The sequence below is a fragment of the Muscardinus avellanarius genome, assembly GCF_963383645.1.
Source record: "Muscardinus avellanarius genome assembly, chromosome: 1".
NCBI lineage: Eukaryota > Metazoa > Chordata > Mammalia > Rodentia > Gliridae > Muscardinus > Muscardinus avellanarius.
This window is the reverse complement of record NC_137786.1, coordinates 142057196-142078372: the sequence shown is the minus strand read 5'-3', so window position 1 is coordinate 142078372 and position 21177 is coordinate 142057196. Positions and strand designations below refer to the sequence as shown.

General features: G+C 40.6%; 1 protein-coding gene across 4 annotated transcripts in view; it reads right to left on the bottom strand.

Moving 5' to 3' along the window:
- The window catches only part of ALG9 (ALG9 alpha-1,2-mannosyltransferase), a gene marked incomplete at both ends in the record, with an annotated part of 94099 nt that overhangs the window by 48581 nt on the left and 24341 nt on the right, over nt 1-21177 (bottom strand). For 2 of the 4 annotated variants that reach the window (XM_080718069.1, XM_080718072.1), the window contains 5 exons: nt 2914-3043; nt 4968-5115; nt 6680-6809; nt 9245-9447; nt 14234-14356. In XM_080718069.1, coding sequence (XP_080574195.1) covers nt 2914-3043; nt 4968-5115; nt 6680-6809; nt 9245-9447; nt 14234-14356 — 734 coding nt within the window. The remainder of the gene's footprint in view (nt 1-2913; nt 3044-4967; nt 5116-6679; nt 6810-9244; nt 9448-14233; nt 14357-21177) is intronic. The other 2 variants (XM_080718070.1, XM_080718071.1) reach the window with 2 other exon arrangements.

Sequence of the window (21177 nt, the reverse complement as noted above, 5' to 3'; positions counted from 1 at the left end):
TGTGTGCCACCATACCCAGCTTCCCAGCCTTTCTTAGACAGAGTCCTGCTAAGTGGCCCAGACTGCCCTCAAATTCATAATCCTCCTGCCTTAGCCTAACCAAGTAGCTGAAATTATATGTCTGTGCTACCACATGTCATGAGGGGTACTTTTATTTTTATAGAAACCATAGTCTTCCTTTAGAAGAATGGTAGGAATGGATACCTTACTCTCAGGGAGCCAGGCCAGGGATGTATTTTAGAATGTGCTTTTTTTTTTTTTTTTTTGGTGGTACTAGGGATGGAACCCTTCTCCCTCCGGGCTACACTCCCAGACCTATTTTTATATATTTTTATTTGGAAACAGGGTCTCTTACACCACTGCAGCTGGCTTTAAACCTGTGTGATCCTCCTGTCTCCGCCTCCCAAGCGCAGGGATTACAAGCATGCGCCACCACGCCTGGCAGTAGGATGTACATTTGAACAGTCTATAACTAAAGATCAACAATAAGGATCTCATTCATAAACGATGAGGATCTCCACTGAAGTCTACCAGCCCCAATCTGGGAGACAAAAGGCCAGATGTAGAAGCAGGTGTGCTTCAGAAGAGAACCAGAAGTCTATTTTATATTTGAAGCATATGACATAAGACATATATATTAAACATATATATATATATATACACATATATACACATACATACATATACATATATACACATATATACATATGTATATGTACATATATATATACATTTAATGTATATATACATAATATATTAAACATATATATATTTGTATCTGTGCATGGTACTGGAGATTGAACCCAAGGGTATTTTATCTCTGAACTAGATCCCCAGCCCCACCTGTTTTATTTTTTATTTGGAAACAGAGTCTTGCTAATTTGCTGAGGGCCTCAGTAAGTTGCAGAAGCTGGCTATAAACCTGTAATCCTCCTATGTCAGCCTCTCAAGTACTGGGATTATAGGTGTATGCCACCATGTCCAGCTTAAGTTAAATATATTTGACATTTAGCCAGGCATGGCGGTATACCCTTGTAATCCCAGTACTTGGGAGGCTGAGACAGGAGGATTACAAGTTAGAGGATAGCCTTCAGCAAGTAGTGAAACTCTCATCAACCTAGTGAGACCCTGTTTCAAAATAAAAATAAAAATAAAATAGGGCTGGGTAACTCAGAGGCAGAATATTCACCTATAAATACACACACACACACACACACACACACACACACACACATATATATACATATACACACATTTAAACTCTTAAATATTTTTAACAGGTTGCCAGAAACTGTGCTCGCCAGTCATTTTATTTATTTATTTATTTTGGCAGTACTAGGGATGGAACCCAGGGGCATTCTACCTCTGAGCTACACCCCCAGCCCTATTATTTATTTATTTATTTATTTATTTATTTATTTATTTATTTATTTATTTTATTGCGGTACTGGGGATAGAACTCAGGGGAATTCTACCTCCGAGGTACACCTCCAGCCCTATATTTTATTCATTTTAAAACAGGGCCTCTCTGAGTAGCAAAGGGCCTCACTAAGTAGCTGAGGCTGTCCTCAAACCACGATCCTTCTGTCTCAGTCTCCCAAATGCTGGGATTATAATCGTGTGCCACCACGCCCGGCATCTGTCCCTGTGAGCCAGGAGGATTACCTTTACTGCCCTTACCTTTTTTACCATCAAAGATTTTATAGGTATCAAATGTCAAAAGTGTCATCTTTCAAAGGAACTGTAATAAAATTCACATGGGATCTCAGAGTGCGTAAATTCAAGTAGGTAAAAGATCATGGCACCAAGAGAAATTGCTCCATGGCACGCACTATGGAAATAGTTGTCCTCACTCTTCATGTTCTGAAGCCAGAATATAGTAATAGCTAGGTCAAGAGTAACCTCAGAACTTGAAAGTTACCCACCAATAGTGTGTGTGTGTGTGTGTTTCTAAGAATTGAACCCAGGGCATTCTACCTCTAAGCTATACCCTCAGCCCCTCTCCCCTTTTTAAAAATGTCTTATTTGGAAACAGAGTCTCACTAAGTTTCTGAGAGCCTTGCTAAGATGCTGACGCTGACTTTTTTTTTTTTTTTTTGGTGGTACTGGGGTTCATGGAAGCCCTTCTACCTCCAGGCTACACTCCCAGGACCTATTATATATATATATATATATATATATTTTTTTTTTTTTTTTTGAAACAGGGTCTCTTAAGCCAGCATGGCTGGCTTTGAACCTGCACGATCCTCCTGTCTCCACCTCCCAAGCGTGGGGATTACAAGCGTGCGCCACCACGCCCAACCTGACGCTGACTTTGAACCTCCAATCCTCCTGTGTCAGCCCCCCAACTACTGGGATTCTAGGCGAGTGCCACCAAACCTGGCTCCCACCAATATTTTAATAGGCCAATAAATGATATGAGTTTCAAAATGTGTTTCAGAATGAGAGTTGGATTCTACCACAAGAAAATTTCCAGCCCTCCCAAACACCTGGAAGTAATATTGAATTATATGTTTTACATAAAATATAAGAGGTAATTTAAAAATAGAAATGATACTTCTTTTTTTTTTTTTTTTGGTGGTACTGAGGTTCATGGAAGCCCTTCTACCTCCGGGCTACACTCCCAGACCTATTTTTACATTTTTATTTGGAAACAGGGTCTCCTAAGCCAGCGCGCGCGGCTGGCTTTGAACCTGCGCGATCCTCCTGTCTCTGCCTCCCAAGCACAGGGATTACAAGCGTGCGCCACCACGCCCGGCCTGCTTGCTCCTTCTTAACAAAAGGTTTATATTTCCCACTCTAAAGAAATAACTTTCTGGGAAATTCTCATTTTACCAATGCTCTCTATATATGCCAAGAGATTCTGAGGGTAGAATTCTTTTCAAAGAAGCAAGAAGAGAACATAGTCCTTACATATCTGGATGGCTCTTCTAGGTTCTGGTCATTCATGTCAGTAGGAACAATCTGGGTGGCCAGTGGTCCCTCTGCAAAAGGTTTTGGTAGTTGACCTCTGAACTCTGAAGGAATGAACTGAAGTTGCCAACTATCAAAAACACAAATAAGGCGAATAAGAAAAACACAAGGGATCATATTGCTAAACGTACTTGAAACAAACAAATAAATCATGTGAAAGACATTTGACTTGAAGAAAAAAAATATTTCTGCATAAACCTCAACCAGAGAGCACAGGGGCAGAGGTCACAATTCAGTCCAAAACCATTGAGAAATTTACAATGAAATGTCTTTCAACCTGTTTCACCAAGTCTAGGCAGTGAAATTTCCAACCAGATGGTCATATCATCAAGCACCAGAGAGGTGTCAAAGTTTATTGCCAATTACCATACGATCAAAGGGACTTGTCAAAATGAAAGCAAATTCAACAAGCATAATGAAAAAGTGAAATAAAATAAGGGACACTAAGAATACACTATGGAAGAGTACTTTGTTCCCGAACAATCCTCCATAGTATCTTCAGCTACGAAGCTATTTTATATATAAATAGCAAAAAACCAGTCAGCACTTTAAAAATGAGTTTTAAGCTGGGCGTGGTGGCGCACGTTTGTAATCCCAGTGCTTGGGAGGCTGATACAGGAGGATCACACAGGTTGGAAGCCAGCCTCAGCTACTTAGTGAGGCTCTCAGCAACTTAGTGAGACCCCGTTTCCAAATAAAGTATAAAACTAGGTCTGGGAGGATAGCCCGGAGGTAGAAAAGCCCCTGGGTTCCACCCCTATTACCACAAAAAAATTAAAATGAGTTTTAATTTTTTTTTTTTTTTTTGTGGTACTGGGGTTCCTGGAAGGCCTTTCCAGGCTAGACTCCCAGACCTAGTTTATATTTTTTAATTTGGAAACAGGGTCTCTTAAGCCAATGAGGCTGGCTCCAAACCAGCGCAATCCTCCTGTCTCCACCTCCCAAGCGCAGGGATTACAAGTGTGCGCCATCACGCCCGGCGAGTTTTAATTATTAATGACCGACACAGGATCTTTATTAAGCATTAGACATGACTACTAAGTAATGCTGCTGAAGCCAGTCCTAAGTAGAGTAGCATGATTCATCTTAAACAAACTGCCCTTTTACATAAATAGGATCAAGTTTTAAAAAGTATAAGGAACTTCAGGGTCTGTGCTATCAAATCTTGATAGCAGCAGAGACTGTGAAGGCAGCTGGTAAAGATGCTTTAATATTTTTTTTTTTTTTTTTTTGGTGGTACTGGGGTTCCTGGAAGCCCTTCTACCTCCGGGCTACACTCCCAGACCTATTTTTACATTTTTATTTGGAAACAGGGTCTCCTAAGCCAGCGCACGCGGCTGGCTTCAAACCTGCGCGATCCTCCTGTCTCTGCCTCCCAAGCGCGGGGATTACAAGCGTGCGCCACCATGCCCGGCTTATGCTTTAATATCTTAATAGTAGCTTTCTCCAGTGTTTGTGTATGGTAGAAAGCTATGTTGTTGGGTGAAAAAACATTCTTCTTAAAAACAGTCTCCTAGCTAGAGTTTCTAGACAACTTTGAAAAATAGAATAGTATCAAATAATTATAGAACTAGAAATACAAATCCTCAGGAAGAGTTGTTAGCAGCGGTCTAGGGCCCATTTTCAGAAGCCTCCTGACACCGCAGCTGCGGCAGTGCCGGGTGCACACTGACAGGGCGCCTGGGCTCAGGAGCACAGGAGGCAGGTGTGCAGTGCAGAGTCCATAACAATCTGAGAATGATTTGATAACTTTCTGTAAAAACTCCAGAGCAAGACAGAAATGAAGATCCTGCCACAGATCTGCTGATTTTATTCCTTGATTTAAAACTCTGGGAATTATGTGTGTGTGTGTGTGTGTGCGTGTGTGTGATTTATTTATTTTTGTATATTTATGTTTGTACTGCTGGGGCTTGAACCCAGGAGTAGGAGTACTGGGATTACAGGCATGTGGCACCATGCTCAGCTAAAACTCTGGAAATTAAAGGACAACTTACTTATCAGGCAGAAGGAAGCTGCTGGGAAATCGATACCACTCTTTTCCCACACAGACGTTCACAGGCCTGCCTTCTGGGACAGTGTGGATGGTTGGGTCTGTAGCAATTCGGTAAAATTCTGGATACAAATCAAGGGGCCCGTGATATCCTGGAAAGAAATAAAAGCCAAACTGAGTCAGGTGAGATTCTGACATTTAATTATAATGCATGTTAACGTCCCACTATAATCCACATGGAAATTAGAGCGTGTGAAGGGCAACAGCAATTCCAGCAGGGAGCCTTCTCTATACATATAAAACATCTCTCAGAGCTGGGCGTGGTGACGCACACCTGTAATCCCCGTGCTCGGGAGGCGGAGACAGGAGCATTGCACAGGTTCCAAGCCAGCCTCAGCTACTGAGTGAGGCTCTCAGCAACTTAGTGAGACCCTGTTTCCAAAAAGAGTATAAAATAGGTCTGGGAGGACAGCCCAAAGGTAGAAAGCCTCTGGGTTCCACCCCAGTACAAAAAAGTAAAAATAAAAATAAAACATCTCTCTACTTGGGAAGATGGCTGCAATGGAGAGAGTGTGTGTGTGTGTGTGTGTGTGTGTGTGTGTGTGTGTGCACGTGTGCACGCGCGTGTCTGATTGAGCCCAGGGGTACTGTACCTCTGAGCTATACCCCCAGCCCTATTTATTATTATTTTATTATTTTGAAACAGTGTCTCACTAAGCTGTGGATAGCCTCACTAATATGCTGAGGCTGGCCAGGAACCAGCGCTCCTCCTGTCTCAGCCTCCCTGAGGCCCTACTTTGCCAAATATAACCTTCTTTCTGGCCTTTCTCTATCCCCTTCCACTGTTTCAGCTTCATGTCCTTTCAGCATATTTTCATATTCTAGATCCTGATAATGATTATAAGAAAAAAATACAATCATGAGAATTTAGCCTCAAATTTGTATCCTATGTTTCATTTGCCAGCAGGGAGTAAAAGGGTGAAAAATATTAAAGACAAAAGAAGAAAAAAATATGTAGTTAATCACAATAAAAGTAATTCTCAATTTCTTCAATCTTGAAGTACAGGATTATAAAATCTACATGCTTTCCCTTTAGGAAAGACCTCTTCCTAGCATACGCCAAACTTTTATTAAACAAGCCTTAGCCAGGCTTGGTGGTGCACACTTGTAATCCCAGCATTCGGGAGGCTGAGACAGGACGATCGCGGTTCGCGGACAGCCTCAGCTACTTAGTGAGGCCCTTTGCAACTCAGTGAGGCCCTGTTTCAAAATAAAGAATAAAAAGTAGGGCTGAGGTAGCTCAGAGGTGGAATGCCTCTGGGTTCCATCCTCGGTACTGCAAAACAACAACAACAACAAAACAAACAAAAAAAATCTGCATCAGCAGGGAATGGCGGTACATGCCTGTAATCCCAGTACTTGAGAGACTGAGACAAGAGAATCAAAGGTTCAAAGCTAGCCTCAGCCACCTAGCAAGGCTCTACATAACTTAAGGAGACACTGTTTCAAAATAAGAAATAAAATAGGGCTGGGAATAACTCAGAGGTAGAATGCCCCTGTTCAATCCCCAGAACCAAAAATACATACATACATACATACATACATACATACAACACAAAACAAAACCAAGCCTGCATCAATGCATCAAGTAAAATCTAAGGATAAGAATTTACTTATCCTCATGAGTGTGGATTACGACACCCTCAGCACAGCTACCTCTGAACAGTGCCACAGAACGAGAAAATGATAAGAGTCCAAACAGGAAGACTGTTCCTAATGCCAGCCAATTCGATGTCACAGTATAATGCTCCAGGCGGTATCGTTGAAACACAAAGTGGTAACATTTCTAGAAGGAAAGAAAACTATTGATAAAAGAAGATATACTTTTCAGAATATACATAATCATGAGAGTCACAGAAACACCAAGAAAGCAAAAGCAGAGAAAGAGGTGTAATTAAGGGTCTGAGCAGGTGCAAACGCTTAGTGTGGTATCAGCCCCAAATGTGGATGGAGCTCAAAGCCAACTCCTCTAGCACCATCTGGAGGTTGGCCTAGCTGGATGGCTGGTCAAGACTCACTAGCTTGCTTCACAGGGACATTATTTAGGTATTTTGCTAGTGCTTTAAAGTCTTAATAACTTATTTCTCATATTTAAACAAAATGCTTTGGAGTAGTTTTTCATATATGAAGTATTTGGCTCTGTTCTGAGGATTTTATCAAAGATCTAGAATTATTTTCCTTACTGAAAAGTTTTCATCAAGATTTAGTATCAACAAAATGTCTCATGACCACAGAAGATAAAAGCATTCCTCTCAAAGAAAACTAGAAATATGCTGTTATCTGCTAAACTCCTTTAAAAAACTAGATGATTATTATAATATATACACACACAGATGAATTCTGCTTTTTTTTTTCAGTGCTGGGGATTGAACCAACAGAATCACACATGCTAAGCATATACTCTACTACTGAGCTTACACCCCCAGCCCATTTGCTATCTTTAGGTATCATCTCAGATTTTATTTCCTTCTTTCCTTTCTCCTTCCTTCCTTCCTCTTACCTACCTTTCTTCCTTCCTTCTTTCCTTCCTTCCTTCCTTCCTCCTTTCTTCTCCCTCTCTCCCTTCCTCCCTCTGTCTCTCCCTCCTGGAAAGTAACTCCTTTTGGGGATCAATTTTGCAACATATAACGACTGACATAAATATGTTTGGATCCTTTTAATATTTTGGGGAAGAGCTGAGAGTGTGGCTCAGTGGTAGAGCAACTGACTAGCATGTTTGAGGCCCAGAGTTTGAGTCTCAGCACCATAATAAAAGGGGTAGGAATCCATCTTAAAGAATTCAAATACCTAAGTGAAAATACTAATTCTAGTAGTATTTATAATACTAAATAAATGAATAACCTAAATTCTAACATGAATTATATATAATCACTTACACTAGATATAACCAACTCCATATGCTACATATTATATCCAATTATTATGTTATACCCAAATAAGTAGAACATTATATTGCTCTTAAAATATGCCTATAAATATGGCAACACAGACAATATTGTGACATGATGTGAAGTTAAAAGTATATAAAGTTATATGTATACTTATTATTATAGCCATAATAAACCTTGATATGCAATATGTAAAAATACTAGCGAGGTGTTTTTGTTATAAGGTGAGTTTTTTTCCTAAAGTGTTTGAAATGAATTTCAATTACTTTTATAATTATTTTTTAGACATCACCTTAACATGAATCAACCTTGAAAATATATGTTTAGTGAAATAAGCTAGTCACAAAAGACCACATATTTTATGATTCCATTGGTTTAAAATTTCTGGGATAGGCAAATATATATATAGAAAGAAAGTATATTACTAGTGACTTAGGGCTGAGGAAATATGTAAAAGTAGGTAGGGGAACGAGAGCAAAAGAGTGCAGGGCTTTTGATGATGAAAATGTTCTAAAAGTAACTGAGTGATAGTTGCATATACCTGTGAATATACTAAAAACCAGTAAAGTATACTTAAATTCTATACTTTAAATAGGTGAACTTTGTGAACTGTAGCTCAATAAAATCTGTCAAGAATAAAACCTGTGACAGCTGTGGTAGTGCATGCCTGTAATCTTAGTACTTGGGAGGCTGAGACAGGAGGATCACAGATTCTAAGGCAGCCTCCAAGATCTAGTGAGATCCACAAGTTAATGAGAACTTATTTCAAAACTAAAAAAAATAGGGCTTAGGGTATACCTCAGAGGTAAAATGACCCTGGGTTCAATCCCCAGTACCATAAAACAAACAAAAACTATCTTTTTAATTGTTTTTCTGCCAATTGAAATTGGTAGCAGACAGCAAGAAAGGGTCCTGAGCCATAAACACAGAAATAATCAGATAAAGGTAAGATTCTCAAGCTCTGCCAGGAATTGACCTGGACGCCGTTTAACCCAGGGTTGCGTAACTGTCTGATGTCATCCCAAAGTCTTGGGCAAGTTTTGCCTCTGATTTTGTAGCTAAAACACACACACACTGTTGGCCCTCTCAGATCCACCATCACGTGGCTGCCCAAACAATGACTTAAAAATGCATGTGTATTAGCCACTGGATTCCTGTTGGCAACAGAAACAAATGACCACTGTGGAGCTTTATCTGCAAATAAGAGTATGATAAACAGCTTTATCAATATATAAAGCCTTAATAATAAGATCTGTATCAGATTTAACGTTACAGACCAATATCTTAGATGGATGCACTGTAAAATTTGCTCTTGAGTTTTGCGAGCAGTTACTACATAAGCGAGACAGTGTAGGGCGATACACTCTGCCCTGAATCTTACCTGAAGTGCAGAAAGAGCCACAGCACCACAGAGACATATGAGTGGATACACAGGGAAAAGAAATCTCTCCTCTTTGTGAGGCTGGATGAAGAAAATTATAAACCAAATATACATTGGAGCCAAGGTAAGCCAATATGGGTGGCCTAAATTCTGAACTGCAAGACACAGAAAAATATCCACCTTTCATCATATTAGAACAAAACAACATATTTAGTTTCAATGTTCTTTTGATCTTAAATTTGGGTGTATGCCCTAGGATACCCCATAAAATGTTTTAACCTGTGTATTCACACTTTCTCCAAGGTGATGAAGACATCAAGTAGAAAGAGAATTATACTCTTTAGCTTTTCTGAGAGAATCAGAATTTAAAGGGAGGCACAATACTGGATTTTGCTACAACACAATATAAAAATCAGGCTAGTGTGTAACAGAACTTGGTAAGTTCTACACTGGGAGAAGAAAAAAAGCCTTTTCCCTCTAATGAGTCTCACCACTAAGTCCAAAGATTAATCCTGAGATTAACTAAAACTAAACCCACTTTTGAACTATAATTTACATATTCTGTTGTTTTTTTCCCCCTGCGGTACTGGGGATGGAACCCAGAGGCATTCTACCTCTGAGCTACAACCCCAGCCCTATTTTTTATTCTTTTTTTTTTGTGTGTGTGGTACTGGGAATGGAACCCAGAGGCTTTCTACCTCCGGGCTATACTCCCAGACCTATTTTATATTTTATTTGGAAACAGGGTCTCACTAAGTTGCTGAGAGCCTCACTAAGTAGCTGAGGCTGGCTTCGAACCTGCGCGATCCTCCTGTCTCAGCCTCCCAAGCACAGGGATTACAAACATGTACCACCACACCTGGATATTTTTGATTTTTTATGGAAACCAAATAATGTGTCACCACGCCCGGCTCACATATTCTGTTTAAAACATTAGTCTTCTTATCTGTACACCAATTGTCTAATTGTTCAAATAGACATAGATCAAAAGATAAAGAACTGGATCTTCAAACTACTTTCTTTTCTTTTTAAAAAATTTTTTGTAACGCCGGGCGTGGTGGTGCACACTTGTAATCCCCGCACTTAGTAGGCAGAGACAGGAGGATCATGCAGGATCGAAGCCAGCCACACTGGTTGAAGAGACCCTGTTTCCAAATAAAAAAGTATAAAATAGGTCTGGGAGTGTAGCCTGGAGGTAGAAGGGCAGAAGGGCTTTCAGGAACCCCAGTGCCACCCAAAAAAAAGAAAAGAAAAGAAAAAAATCTTAAAGGGTGTTTACTGATTAAGTTTTCTATCCTCTTTCTATATTATCGGTCCACTTTAAATCTCAAAATTGACACCAAAATGTACTTAAAGCATGTTCATACTAGTGATGAGTGGTGCATATAAAATGCTGGCAAAGGGTAGGTAGACAGTGCCCCCTGGTGTCCACCATGTGAACAGTGAGCACATTAAGATTATAGGCCAGGATCCTCAAGATCCACTTAACAATGCCTAATTTAGCTCTCTAGGTCATCTGTATCTCTGTAGAGTCTTTTAGTGTTAAAAATTACTGAACTGTAGCCACGCGTGGTGGCGCAGCTTGTAATCCCCGCGCTTGGGAGGCTGAGACGAGGATCAAAGCCAGCCTCAGCTACTTAGTGAGGCTCTCAGCAATGTATTGAGACCCTGTTTCCAAATAAAATATAAAATAGATCTGGTAGTACAGCCTGGAGGTAGAAAGCCTCTGGGTTCCACCCCCAGTACCACCAAAAAAAAAAAAAATTACTGAACTGAAATAATAATATTTTAAACCCTCTAAGACCCAGGAGCATTCTATCTCTGAACTACACAGCCAGCCCTAGTTTATTTTTCATTTTAAAGCAGCGTCTCATTAAGTTACCAAATGCTGACCCTGAACCTGCAATCTCCCTGTGTCACCCTCCCAAGTACTAGAATTACAGGCTTGTGCCACCATGCTCAGAACAGGTGGTATATTTCATTTTATTTTATTTATTTTTTGTGGCATGGGGATTGAACCCAGAGGCATTCTACCTCCGAGCTACATCCCCAACCCTATTTTATTTTTATCTGGAAACAGAGTCTCGATAGGTTGATGAGTCTCATTGCTTGCTGAGGCTGTCCTTGAACCTGTAATCCTCCTGTCTCAGCCTCCCAAGTATTAGGATTATAAGCATGCACCATCATGCCTAGCTCAGATGTGTATTATAAATTGAGATATTTGTGCTTATAAAAAAATAAACCAATTTACTTTCTATAAACATTATTTTTCTCTTTTGTAATCTTAGAAACTAACACATAATTTTCATTTCAAAATGTACTAAATAAAATATACAAAAATCACTCATCACAGTTGCATATGGTAGGATCATGGGTAATTTCTTTCCTATCTCTCTCTCTCCCCCTCCCCCCCACCCCCACCTCCCTCTCTCTCTCTCTCTATATATATATATATATATTGCGGGTCTGAGGATGGAACCCAGGGGTATTCTACCTCTGAGCTACACCCCCTGCTCTATTTTTTATTCTTTATTTTGAAACAGGGTCTCACTAAGTTGCGGAGGACCTCTCTAAGTAGCTGAGGCTGGCCGCAAACCGCGATCCTATGGTCTCAGCCTCCCAAATGCTGGGATTACAAGCGTGTACCACCACACCGGCCTCTTTATATTTTTCTGTGTTTTTTCTTCTTTCTTTTTTTGTGGTACTAGGAATGGAACTCAGGGGCATTCTACCTCTGAGCTACACCCCCAGCTCTATTTCTTATTCTTTATTTTGAAACAGGATCTCACTGAGTTGCAAAGGGCCTAAGTAGCTGAGACTGTCCACAAACCCAAATCCTCCTGTCTCAGCCTCCAAAATGCTATAATTACAAGGGTGTGCCACCATGCCTGGCTTGTTTTTTCCTCTTTTTTTAAAAAAAGAATTCTTTCTATTGTGAAATATACATAGAAGTATAGTCAAGCCAGAAAGCACTGAATATATATATATAATATATATATATACACATACACACACATACATACATTTATATGTATGTATATATGTATGTATGTTAACATTATAAATGTTAATACATTTATATATTTTTATGTCAAAGTTTTATTTATAGTATTGAGAACAGCTTCATATCTCATTTTTTAATTTACATCACAAGCACTTCCAAATTTTTCACAAGCATAAATTATTCTTATAGTCAGGAAGAAAGTTAGTTTTCAAAAAAAAGGAAAAAGTAGCAGGCATGGTGGCACACACTTGTAAACCCAGTACCTGGGAGGCTTAGACAGGAGGATCACAGGTTCACACAGTCAACCTCTGCTACCTAGTGGGGCATTCTGAAACTTAAAGAGACCCTGTTTGTAAAAATATAAAAAATGATAAAACAGGGCGGGGAATGTAGCTTGAAGGTAAAATGTCCCTGGGTTCAATCCCTAGTACAAGAAAAAATTAAAAAAAAAAAAAAAGCTTAAGAAACATACCATCATGTTCAGCGTGTAGCCTTTGTTTATATCCTGCTTTAAACAAGCTGCCTTGCAAAAACACAATTTTTTCAAGCCAGGCTCAGTGGTACATGCCTGCAATCCCTGTACTTGGGAGGCTGAGACAGGAGGATCACAGGTTCAAGGCCAGCAGTGCATGGTAACTCTCAGTGAAACTGTTTCAAAATAGAAAATAATCCGGCAGTGGTTGCACACCTTGCAATCCCAGTACTTGGGAGGCTGAGACAGGAAGATCTGGGTTCACAGCCAGCATCAGCTACTTAGTGAGGCCCTCCACAACTTAGTGAGACCCTGTTTCAAAATAAAGAATAAAAATTCAGGCTGGAGGTGTAGCTTGGAGGTAAATGCCCCTGGGTTAAATCCCCAGCAACACACACACACACACACACACACACACACACACACACACAAAAAGAAAGAAAGAAAAAGAAAAGAAGGCTGGAATAGTATAGCTCAGCAGTGAAGCATCCCTGAGTTCAAGTCTCACTACCACACACACACAAAAAAAAAAACCAAAAAACAACAACAACCCTATTTTTCAGACAACCTAGGAAATCTGAATCAACTGGGTATTATATATTAAGGAATTATGTTAATTTTGTTAGAATAGTTACAATGTGGTTATATTAAAACAAAACAAAGTGACTCTGAAGGCTTCTTTCATATTCTAACCTTCTATCACAGTGACCTCCTCATAAACCATTAACAGTAGAACAGCAGAATGAGGGCAGGATATGGAGGAGCCAATCATGGCACCAAATCAGGCTGAAAAGTCTGAAATTAAATATGAATTTCTGCTGTAATCTGCCTTCCATGAAGGGAACTGTAGGCACCAGATATCCAGAGCCAGGACAACGTGAGAAAACAGCAGCTGTGCAATGCAGAGTCAGAGCCAGCAGAGCAAGTGTCACAGCAAACCTTCCACAGGAAGGCAGACACAGAAGCATCGCGAAGCCAGAGAGGCAGTGCCTCGGGAAGGCCAAGGCCTCTCTTACTTCAGTGTCACGTTGAGGGAATCCTGAATGGTCGTTTCCAAAGATTTGGTCGAAATAACTTTCCAAAGAATATTTGCCCCAGCCCAGGTTTTCATAAGCAACCTACCAGGTTGACATGCACTTCTTCATAGGACAGAAGACTCAAATAGATTTGTTACCTTGACATCTCATAAATGTTTTTGCTCCCCTTGGCGGTTATGTAAAGTATATGGACTTTCTCACTTGAAGGGACATAAAGCTCCTTCATAAGAAGTCCAATTTGAAACCACTAGCTAAATCTTCACACAGGTTCAAATAATCCACAAATACAGACTGAAAATTCAATAAGCCAACTGCTTCCATAGAAAGAAAATTAGGAAGAAAATAGTAGAATCCTTTTTCAGTTGCCAGTATACCTTGATTCTTGTTCTCTCCTCCCCCCCAGACCTTCCATTTCCTCTGCCACTCACCATGAAATCTCTGCAGCAGGTATTCCATAAGAGAAGTCAGTGGCAAGACAAGAAGCGCCAAAGCAAAGGCTACATTGAAATTCAGAAATCCATTGATTAAATAGAAATACCAGGGTTCTGTACCTGAGGATGACAAAGAGATAGGAAATCATTAGGGGATGCCTCCAACCTACTATAACATTTGACTAAAAATATTATTTGATCAAGTAATGTTGATGTTCAAGTGAAGGAGAGCCCACAAGCCTATTACTCTCTTTCCATGCCCAGCCACACATAGGAAGTACAAAAGCAGAAGAGAGGAAGACACAGGGACCGGTCATGACACTTTAGAGAGAAATCAAATTCTTAAATATTTAGCTGCATTGTCTTCCTATAGAAAATTTATCTGTCATCTGCTCTTCCACCATGTAAGGACAAAGCATTCCTCCCCTCCAGAGGAGAAAGCAACAAGGCGTCATCCTGGGAGCAGAGAACCAGCCCTCACTAGGCACAGAACCTGCCAGAGCTTGAATCTTGGACTCACAACCCTCCAGAATTGTGAGAAATACATTTCTGTTCTTTATAAGCTACTCAGTCTCCCGTATATTGTTATAGCAACTCAAACAAAGAAATTTACTGTATCTACCCCCAAGGAACCATGCTCAGATGACACTAATACTTCCTCAGAACAAATGACTAATTTAAATAGCCTTAGGATCGAAGCCACATGGAACTACATTATAAAAATGCCACTGGAGCCAGGCGTGGTGGCGCACGCTTGCCCTAAGGTCTGGGCAGCTGAGACAGGAGGACTGCAGTTTGCAGCCAGCCTCAGCTACTTAGTGAGGCCCTCTGTAACCCAGTGAGGCCCTGTTTCAAAATAATAAAGACTAAAAAATAGAGCTGGGGGTGTAGCTTAGAGGTAGAATGCCCCTGGGTTCCTATCCCCAGTATCTCAAAAATAAAATAAAATAAAATAAAAATGCCATTGGAACTTAATTACTCTTTAACACTATGCAAAACAAAGGAATAATAAAAGAAACTTGGTGTGCTGGGCACAGTGGTCTATAATCCCAGTACTTGGGAGGCTGAGGCAGGAGGCCTCCCCCATTGCTCTTACCTGTGGGTTACATTTACCTTCCAGCATCTTTCCCCTTGATAAGCTCAACCATTTATTACAGTCATATACAGAGGCACCATGTGTTTCATAAGAAGCAACAACTTGTTCTTTTAGGATCACATTCAGAAGCTTTGAGCATTATAATGAAGCAAGATGACTGCAAACACGTGCCTCACACTAGTTTTTATTCTTTAACCTAAAATCCTTAGATCTGAATAAGAAACAGCCCCCCGACACACACACACACACACACACACACACACACACACACACACACACACACAGGTTTTTCATCAGCTTTTCCCCTCTGTATAATTAGTTCAATCAGGCCCTGAATGGCACACATGCGGGTTTTAATCACTGTGTTGTGACACCGCCTTGCACCACAGCAATTTCCTGCAATCAGCATTGCTTAAAAGGGTAATCAGGAGGCAAAGGAATAGTAAAAAAAAAAAAAAAAAAAAAATGCCATTTTTGCAGCTGGCACAGCAAAATAAGATTAGAAACCAAACTCATAATGCTAGAAACATTTAGGAATGAAGTAAGAAGGAAAGGGGGTACACTACAGAGGGTCCAAGTTGAACTGTGTGTCACCTTTAGAGAAAAGTTCATTCCTTCCTGTCTGGATATAATGGCTGCACTATTAGGGCCTGGGATGGGGGCCAGGGAAGAAGGGAAGCAAGGGAAGGGGGAGGAGGCGAGAGGGCAGAGGGGAGTGGGCACGATCCACATACAATATATGCATGCATGGAAACGACAGTGAAACTTATTAGTTTGTACAATTAATATGTGTTCAAACATTTAAAAAAAATACAATGACTGAATTATTCAGGAACAGAGGTCCTGTCCCAGGCCAAGTTTATTAGGGATACTTTTTTAAAGTGCGCGCGCACGTGTGTATGTGTGTGTGTGTTGCAGGGGCATTCTACCTCTGACCTATACCTCTATTCCTATTTTACCTTTTATTTTGAAACAGGCTCTTGCTAAGTTGTTGAGGACTTCACTAAGTCGCTGAGGCTTGTCATGAACATACATACAATCTTCCTCTCTCAGCCTTCCATCATTAGGGACACTTTTAATTTTGCTTTCTTTCCATATAGCCATTTGGATTATATATAAAAAAGGAATGGATGGTTTGTTTTCAAAACAGAAACAAAACATATGTTCTCTATGGATTTTTATTAATATTTAATCATGTATTTCCTAAACTGAGTATTTTAGGACTCAGCTTCTGGAGAGGTGAGCTTTCACACAATCCTCTCCTGACCAGCACATTGGAGGCATGCTATCAACCTCCAACTCACTTCTTTTCTTAGCATGATTCTAGAGATCTGAGCCTGTGGGGGGGAAAAAAACAACAGAGTGGCCAGAGAGGGAGCATCATTCACATCATGCTGAACATCAAGGGAAAAAAAGTCTCTCGTCTCTTTGATATTTGCACATACAGTTTTTTTTTTTTTCCAGGAGAGCTCCCTAGCAAGTGTTTGTCTCTACCATAATTACCATAACTTGTTTGAGCTGTCTTTTAACCTAGGTATACCCTACTCTGAGATGCACAATCAAAATTTTTAAGTTGGTAAACTCAATTATTTATGTGCTGCGAGTTCACAAATCAAATTCTCAGCTAGGCTGCGAACATTTCCTAACAGACTGTCATTTCCCTGAAGGATGGAGCAAAAACTGGGGGATAAGCCAGGAGTGAAGAAAGCGTGAGTGACGACAGTCTTGTAAACAAGGGCAAACAAGGACAAAAAGCGTGAATTCTGCTAACTAGAGAGTGTCCTCCCCTACTGAGGAGACATCTGTCTTAGGAAAGAAAAGGGTATAAACTTTTACTTCTTTCCAAGGAGTTACTCAAAGCTGGTGCTCAGAAAACATCAAAGTGAAACAACACAGAAGAAAAAAAAAAGCAAAACCCTTGAGAATGACAAGCTGAGCACTGAGCTGGTGGAGACACCGTGGAAGCAGGCTGGCAGCAGGTCTGCAGGGAGTCACTCCTGATCTCCCCGTATGGATGGAAGCAGGCTGGCAGCAGGTCTGCAGGGAGTCACTCCTGATCTCCCCGTATGGAAAGTGTCTTAGTCCGTTTCATTCAAATAAGAAGGGAGCTTTGAAAGAAGCGAAAGGGAGAAGGAACAATGTTTACTGCTCCACAGACTGAATGAAGGGGAACCTTTTTACAGGCCTGTCATTTTACAGAAATGTAGGAACTCAATTAGAGTAAGTCATCCTCATATATGTCAAATTTGCACCACCAAGAGGGAAGAGCCAAAAATGGTTCCACAGCAATGGTTAACAAAGCCGGGTGTGGTGACGCACGCTTGTAATCCCAGCATTCGGAAGGCTGAGACTGGAGGATCGCGGTTCGCGGACAGCCTCAGCTACTTAGCGAGCCCTCCACAACTCAGTGAGACCTAGTTTCAAAATAATAAAAAATAGGGCAGGAGGTGTAGCTCAGAGGTTGAATGCCCCTGGGTTCCATCCCCAGACATGCAAAAAAAAAAAAAAAAAAAAAAAAAGGAAAGAAAAAGAAAAGAAAAAAGAAATGGCTAACAAAGGTACGAAGCTCTAGAGCAGTTCTGACTGGCAGCCAGCTCTCAAGGCCCATGAGAGGCAAGTGGGGCCTTACCTTCTACTGCTACAAAATGAAAAATGCCAGTCCATCTTTTCTTTTCCTTTTTCATTCTTTTTTTGGTACTGAGGGTTGAACTCTGGGGCATTCCACCTCTGAGCTACACAGTCAGCCCTATTTTATTTTGAAACAGGTTCACTAAGTTGCGGAGGACTTCACTAAATTGCTTGCTGAGGCTGGTGAAAACCTGTGATCTTCCTGTCTCAGCCTCCCAAGTACTGGGATGACAAGTGTGCACCACTACGCATGGCTAGAACCACATCTTTCATGATATTGTCAAAGGTGCTTGCTTCTACGATTCCCTGTCTTCCCACAGCAGCACACAATATGCTGTACTGTAATGATGTGTGCCTGCAGCCTGAGGCAGCCAGTTCTATGAGGACATGAGAAAAAGTGTTCAAGGCAATTTATTTAATGTTTCTTGGCAGTCTACTCATTCAAAAAGTATGCAAAGGATTTTTGTATTCTTAAATATGAGAAACAGCACTAAACTATGTATATAAAACTAGTGGCACAAGCCGGGCGTGGTGGCGCACGCTTGTAATCCCTGCGCTTGGGAGGCTGAGACAGGAGGATCGCACGGGTTCGAAGCCAGCCTCGGCTACTTAGTGAGATCCTATTTTCAAATAAAATATAAAATAGGTCTGGGTGTATAGCCCGGAGGTAGAAAGCCTCTGGGTTCCACCCCTAGTACCACCAAAAAATAAAAATAAAAATAAAAAAACTAGTGGCACAATGCATTTTTATTTTTCAGATAACAGTCTGTGCTGTCTACAATAGTTAATGAGTCAGTGGGAGCAGGAAACTCATAAAATACCTAATGTGAAACAGTGTTAAATGTGTGGAAGTGCACGCTTGTAATCCCAGCATTTGGAAGGCTGAGACAGAAGGATTGAAGGTCACAGATAGCCTCAGCTACTATTTAGTGAGGCCTTTTGAAACTCAATGAGACTCTGCTTTAAAATATAGAATAAGCCAGATGTAGTGGTGCACGCTTGTAATCCCCGCGCATGGGAGGCGGAGACAGGAGGATCGCGCTGGTTCGGAGCCAGCCTCACTGGCTTAAGAGACCCTGTTTCCAAATTTAAAAAATATAAAATAGGTCTGGGAGTGTAGCCCGGTGGTAGAAAGGCTTCCAGGAACCCCAGTACCACCAAAAATAAAAAATAAAAATAAAATATAGAATAAAAAATAGGGCTGGAGGTAGAATGCCCCTGGGGTTCCAGCCCAGTACTGCAAAAAAAAAAAAAAAAAAAAAGTGTAAGTAATGTGAAAGAGAAACAGCTGACAGAAGACATACTATTTCACTGACAACCATCAAATACTTTTTTACAAGTCAGAATTTCTTTATTTCCCACTTTTCCTATCAGCCTTATTATTTCTAGATTTATAAATCTCATTAATCTAGAGGGCTATAAAAATGTCACTTTCATATATTTTCCCTTTTTTGTGGTACTTGGGATTGAACCTGGGGGCATTCTATTGCTGAGCCCCTTTTAATATCTTTTTATTTTGAAACAAGATCTCACTAGGTTACTGAGAGTCTCACTAAGTTGCTACGGCTGGTCTCACACCTACTATCCTCCTGTCTCAGCCTCCCAAGTAGTAGGATTACAAGTGTGTGCTACCATACCTGACTCCACCGTGTCCAGCTTCATATCCTTCCTTTCTTTCTTCCTCTCTCTCTCTCTGTATGTGTGGGTGTGTGTGTTACTGAGGATTGAACTCAGGGGCATTCTATTTCTGAACTACATCTATAGTCCTATTTTTTAATTTTTATTTTTCAAACCAGGTCTCACTAAGTTGCAGCCTCAATAAGTAGCTGAGGCTGGATGCGAACTTGTGATCATCCTGTTTCAGCCTCCAAATTACTAGGATTACAAGTGTGCACCACCATGCCTAGCTTCAGCTTTATATATTTTCAAAAAAGGTTTTATAAATAAGCAGTCAGAGATAGATGTAGTAGAGCATGTCTGTAATCCCAGTATTTGAGAGGCTGAGACAGGAGGATCACAGGTTCGAGACCAGCCTCCACAGTTTACTAAGACTCTCAGCAACTTAGCAAGACCCTGTTTTTATTTATGTTAAAAACATAAATAAAAGAGCTGGGGAGGCTGGGCATGGTGGCACATGCTTGTAATCCCAGCATTCGGGAGGCTGAGACCAGAGGATTGTGGTTCGCAGACAGCCTCAGCTACTTAGTGAGGCCCTCCGCAACTCAGTGAGACCTGGTTTCAAAATAAAGAATAAAAAATAGGACAGGGGGTATAGCTCGGAGGTCGAATGTCCCTGGGTTCCATCCCCAGACCCACAAAAAAAAAAAAAAGAGCTTGGGAGTAGCTCAGAGTAGAACACTCCTGTGTTCAATCCCCAGTACCATAAAAATAAATAATAAATGAATAAATAAGTAGTCAGAATGTAAATATTTAATAACTTTTTATGATAATGAGAAGCCAATTTTTCAAAATTAACACAAACTAACTCAGTGTATTAATTTATACAGAATAGATATGGTCCTATAAGGTACATGTAAATCAATTTCATCATGCAAGGTCTAAAATCTTCTATTGAATTTTACAGGGTCAAAATTTTACAAGTAAACAAAGACAAGGGACAATCAAGAAGAGAAAACATGCGAGCTTTCCCTAGCTTAAGGGAGACATCTAGAGGCAAAAGCTTAAAATCAGGGCTTCTTCTCATATCCTTGGGGATCTTGGACCAAAAAAATCTTTTTTTTTTTTTTTTTTTTAGGTCTGGGGATGGAACCCAGGGGCATTTGACCTCTGAGCTATACCCCCAACCCTATTTTTGATTCTTTATTTTGAAACCGGGTCTCGCTGAGTTGCAGAGGGCCTCACTAAGTAGGTGAGGCTGTCTGCGAACTGCGAACCTCCTGTCTCAGCCTCCTGAATGCTGGGATTACAAGCATGTGCCACCACGCCCAGCCAAAAAGAATCTTTTAAAGTTCTTCCATTATTCTCTAACCATGGGGTTTATGAATCCAATTCACCAAATAGAGCACTGCTTATTATAACCTATTACTTGTATTCTAAAATGACAGTATTGCCCCAATTCCCTGAAGCTCGAAGAAATCTCACTTGAATGTATTCTTAGGTTAAAGCTCCCCACACAGTCTATTGGTTCTACGGTCAATGTGGCTCAGGCAAATGGTGGACGTGGCCAGCAGCAAGGCTTCAATTTCCAGGAAGCAGA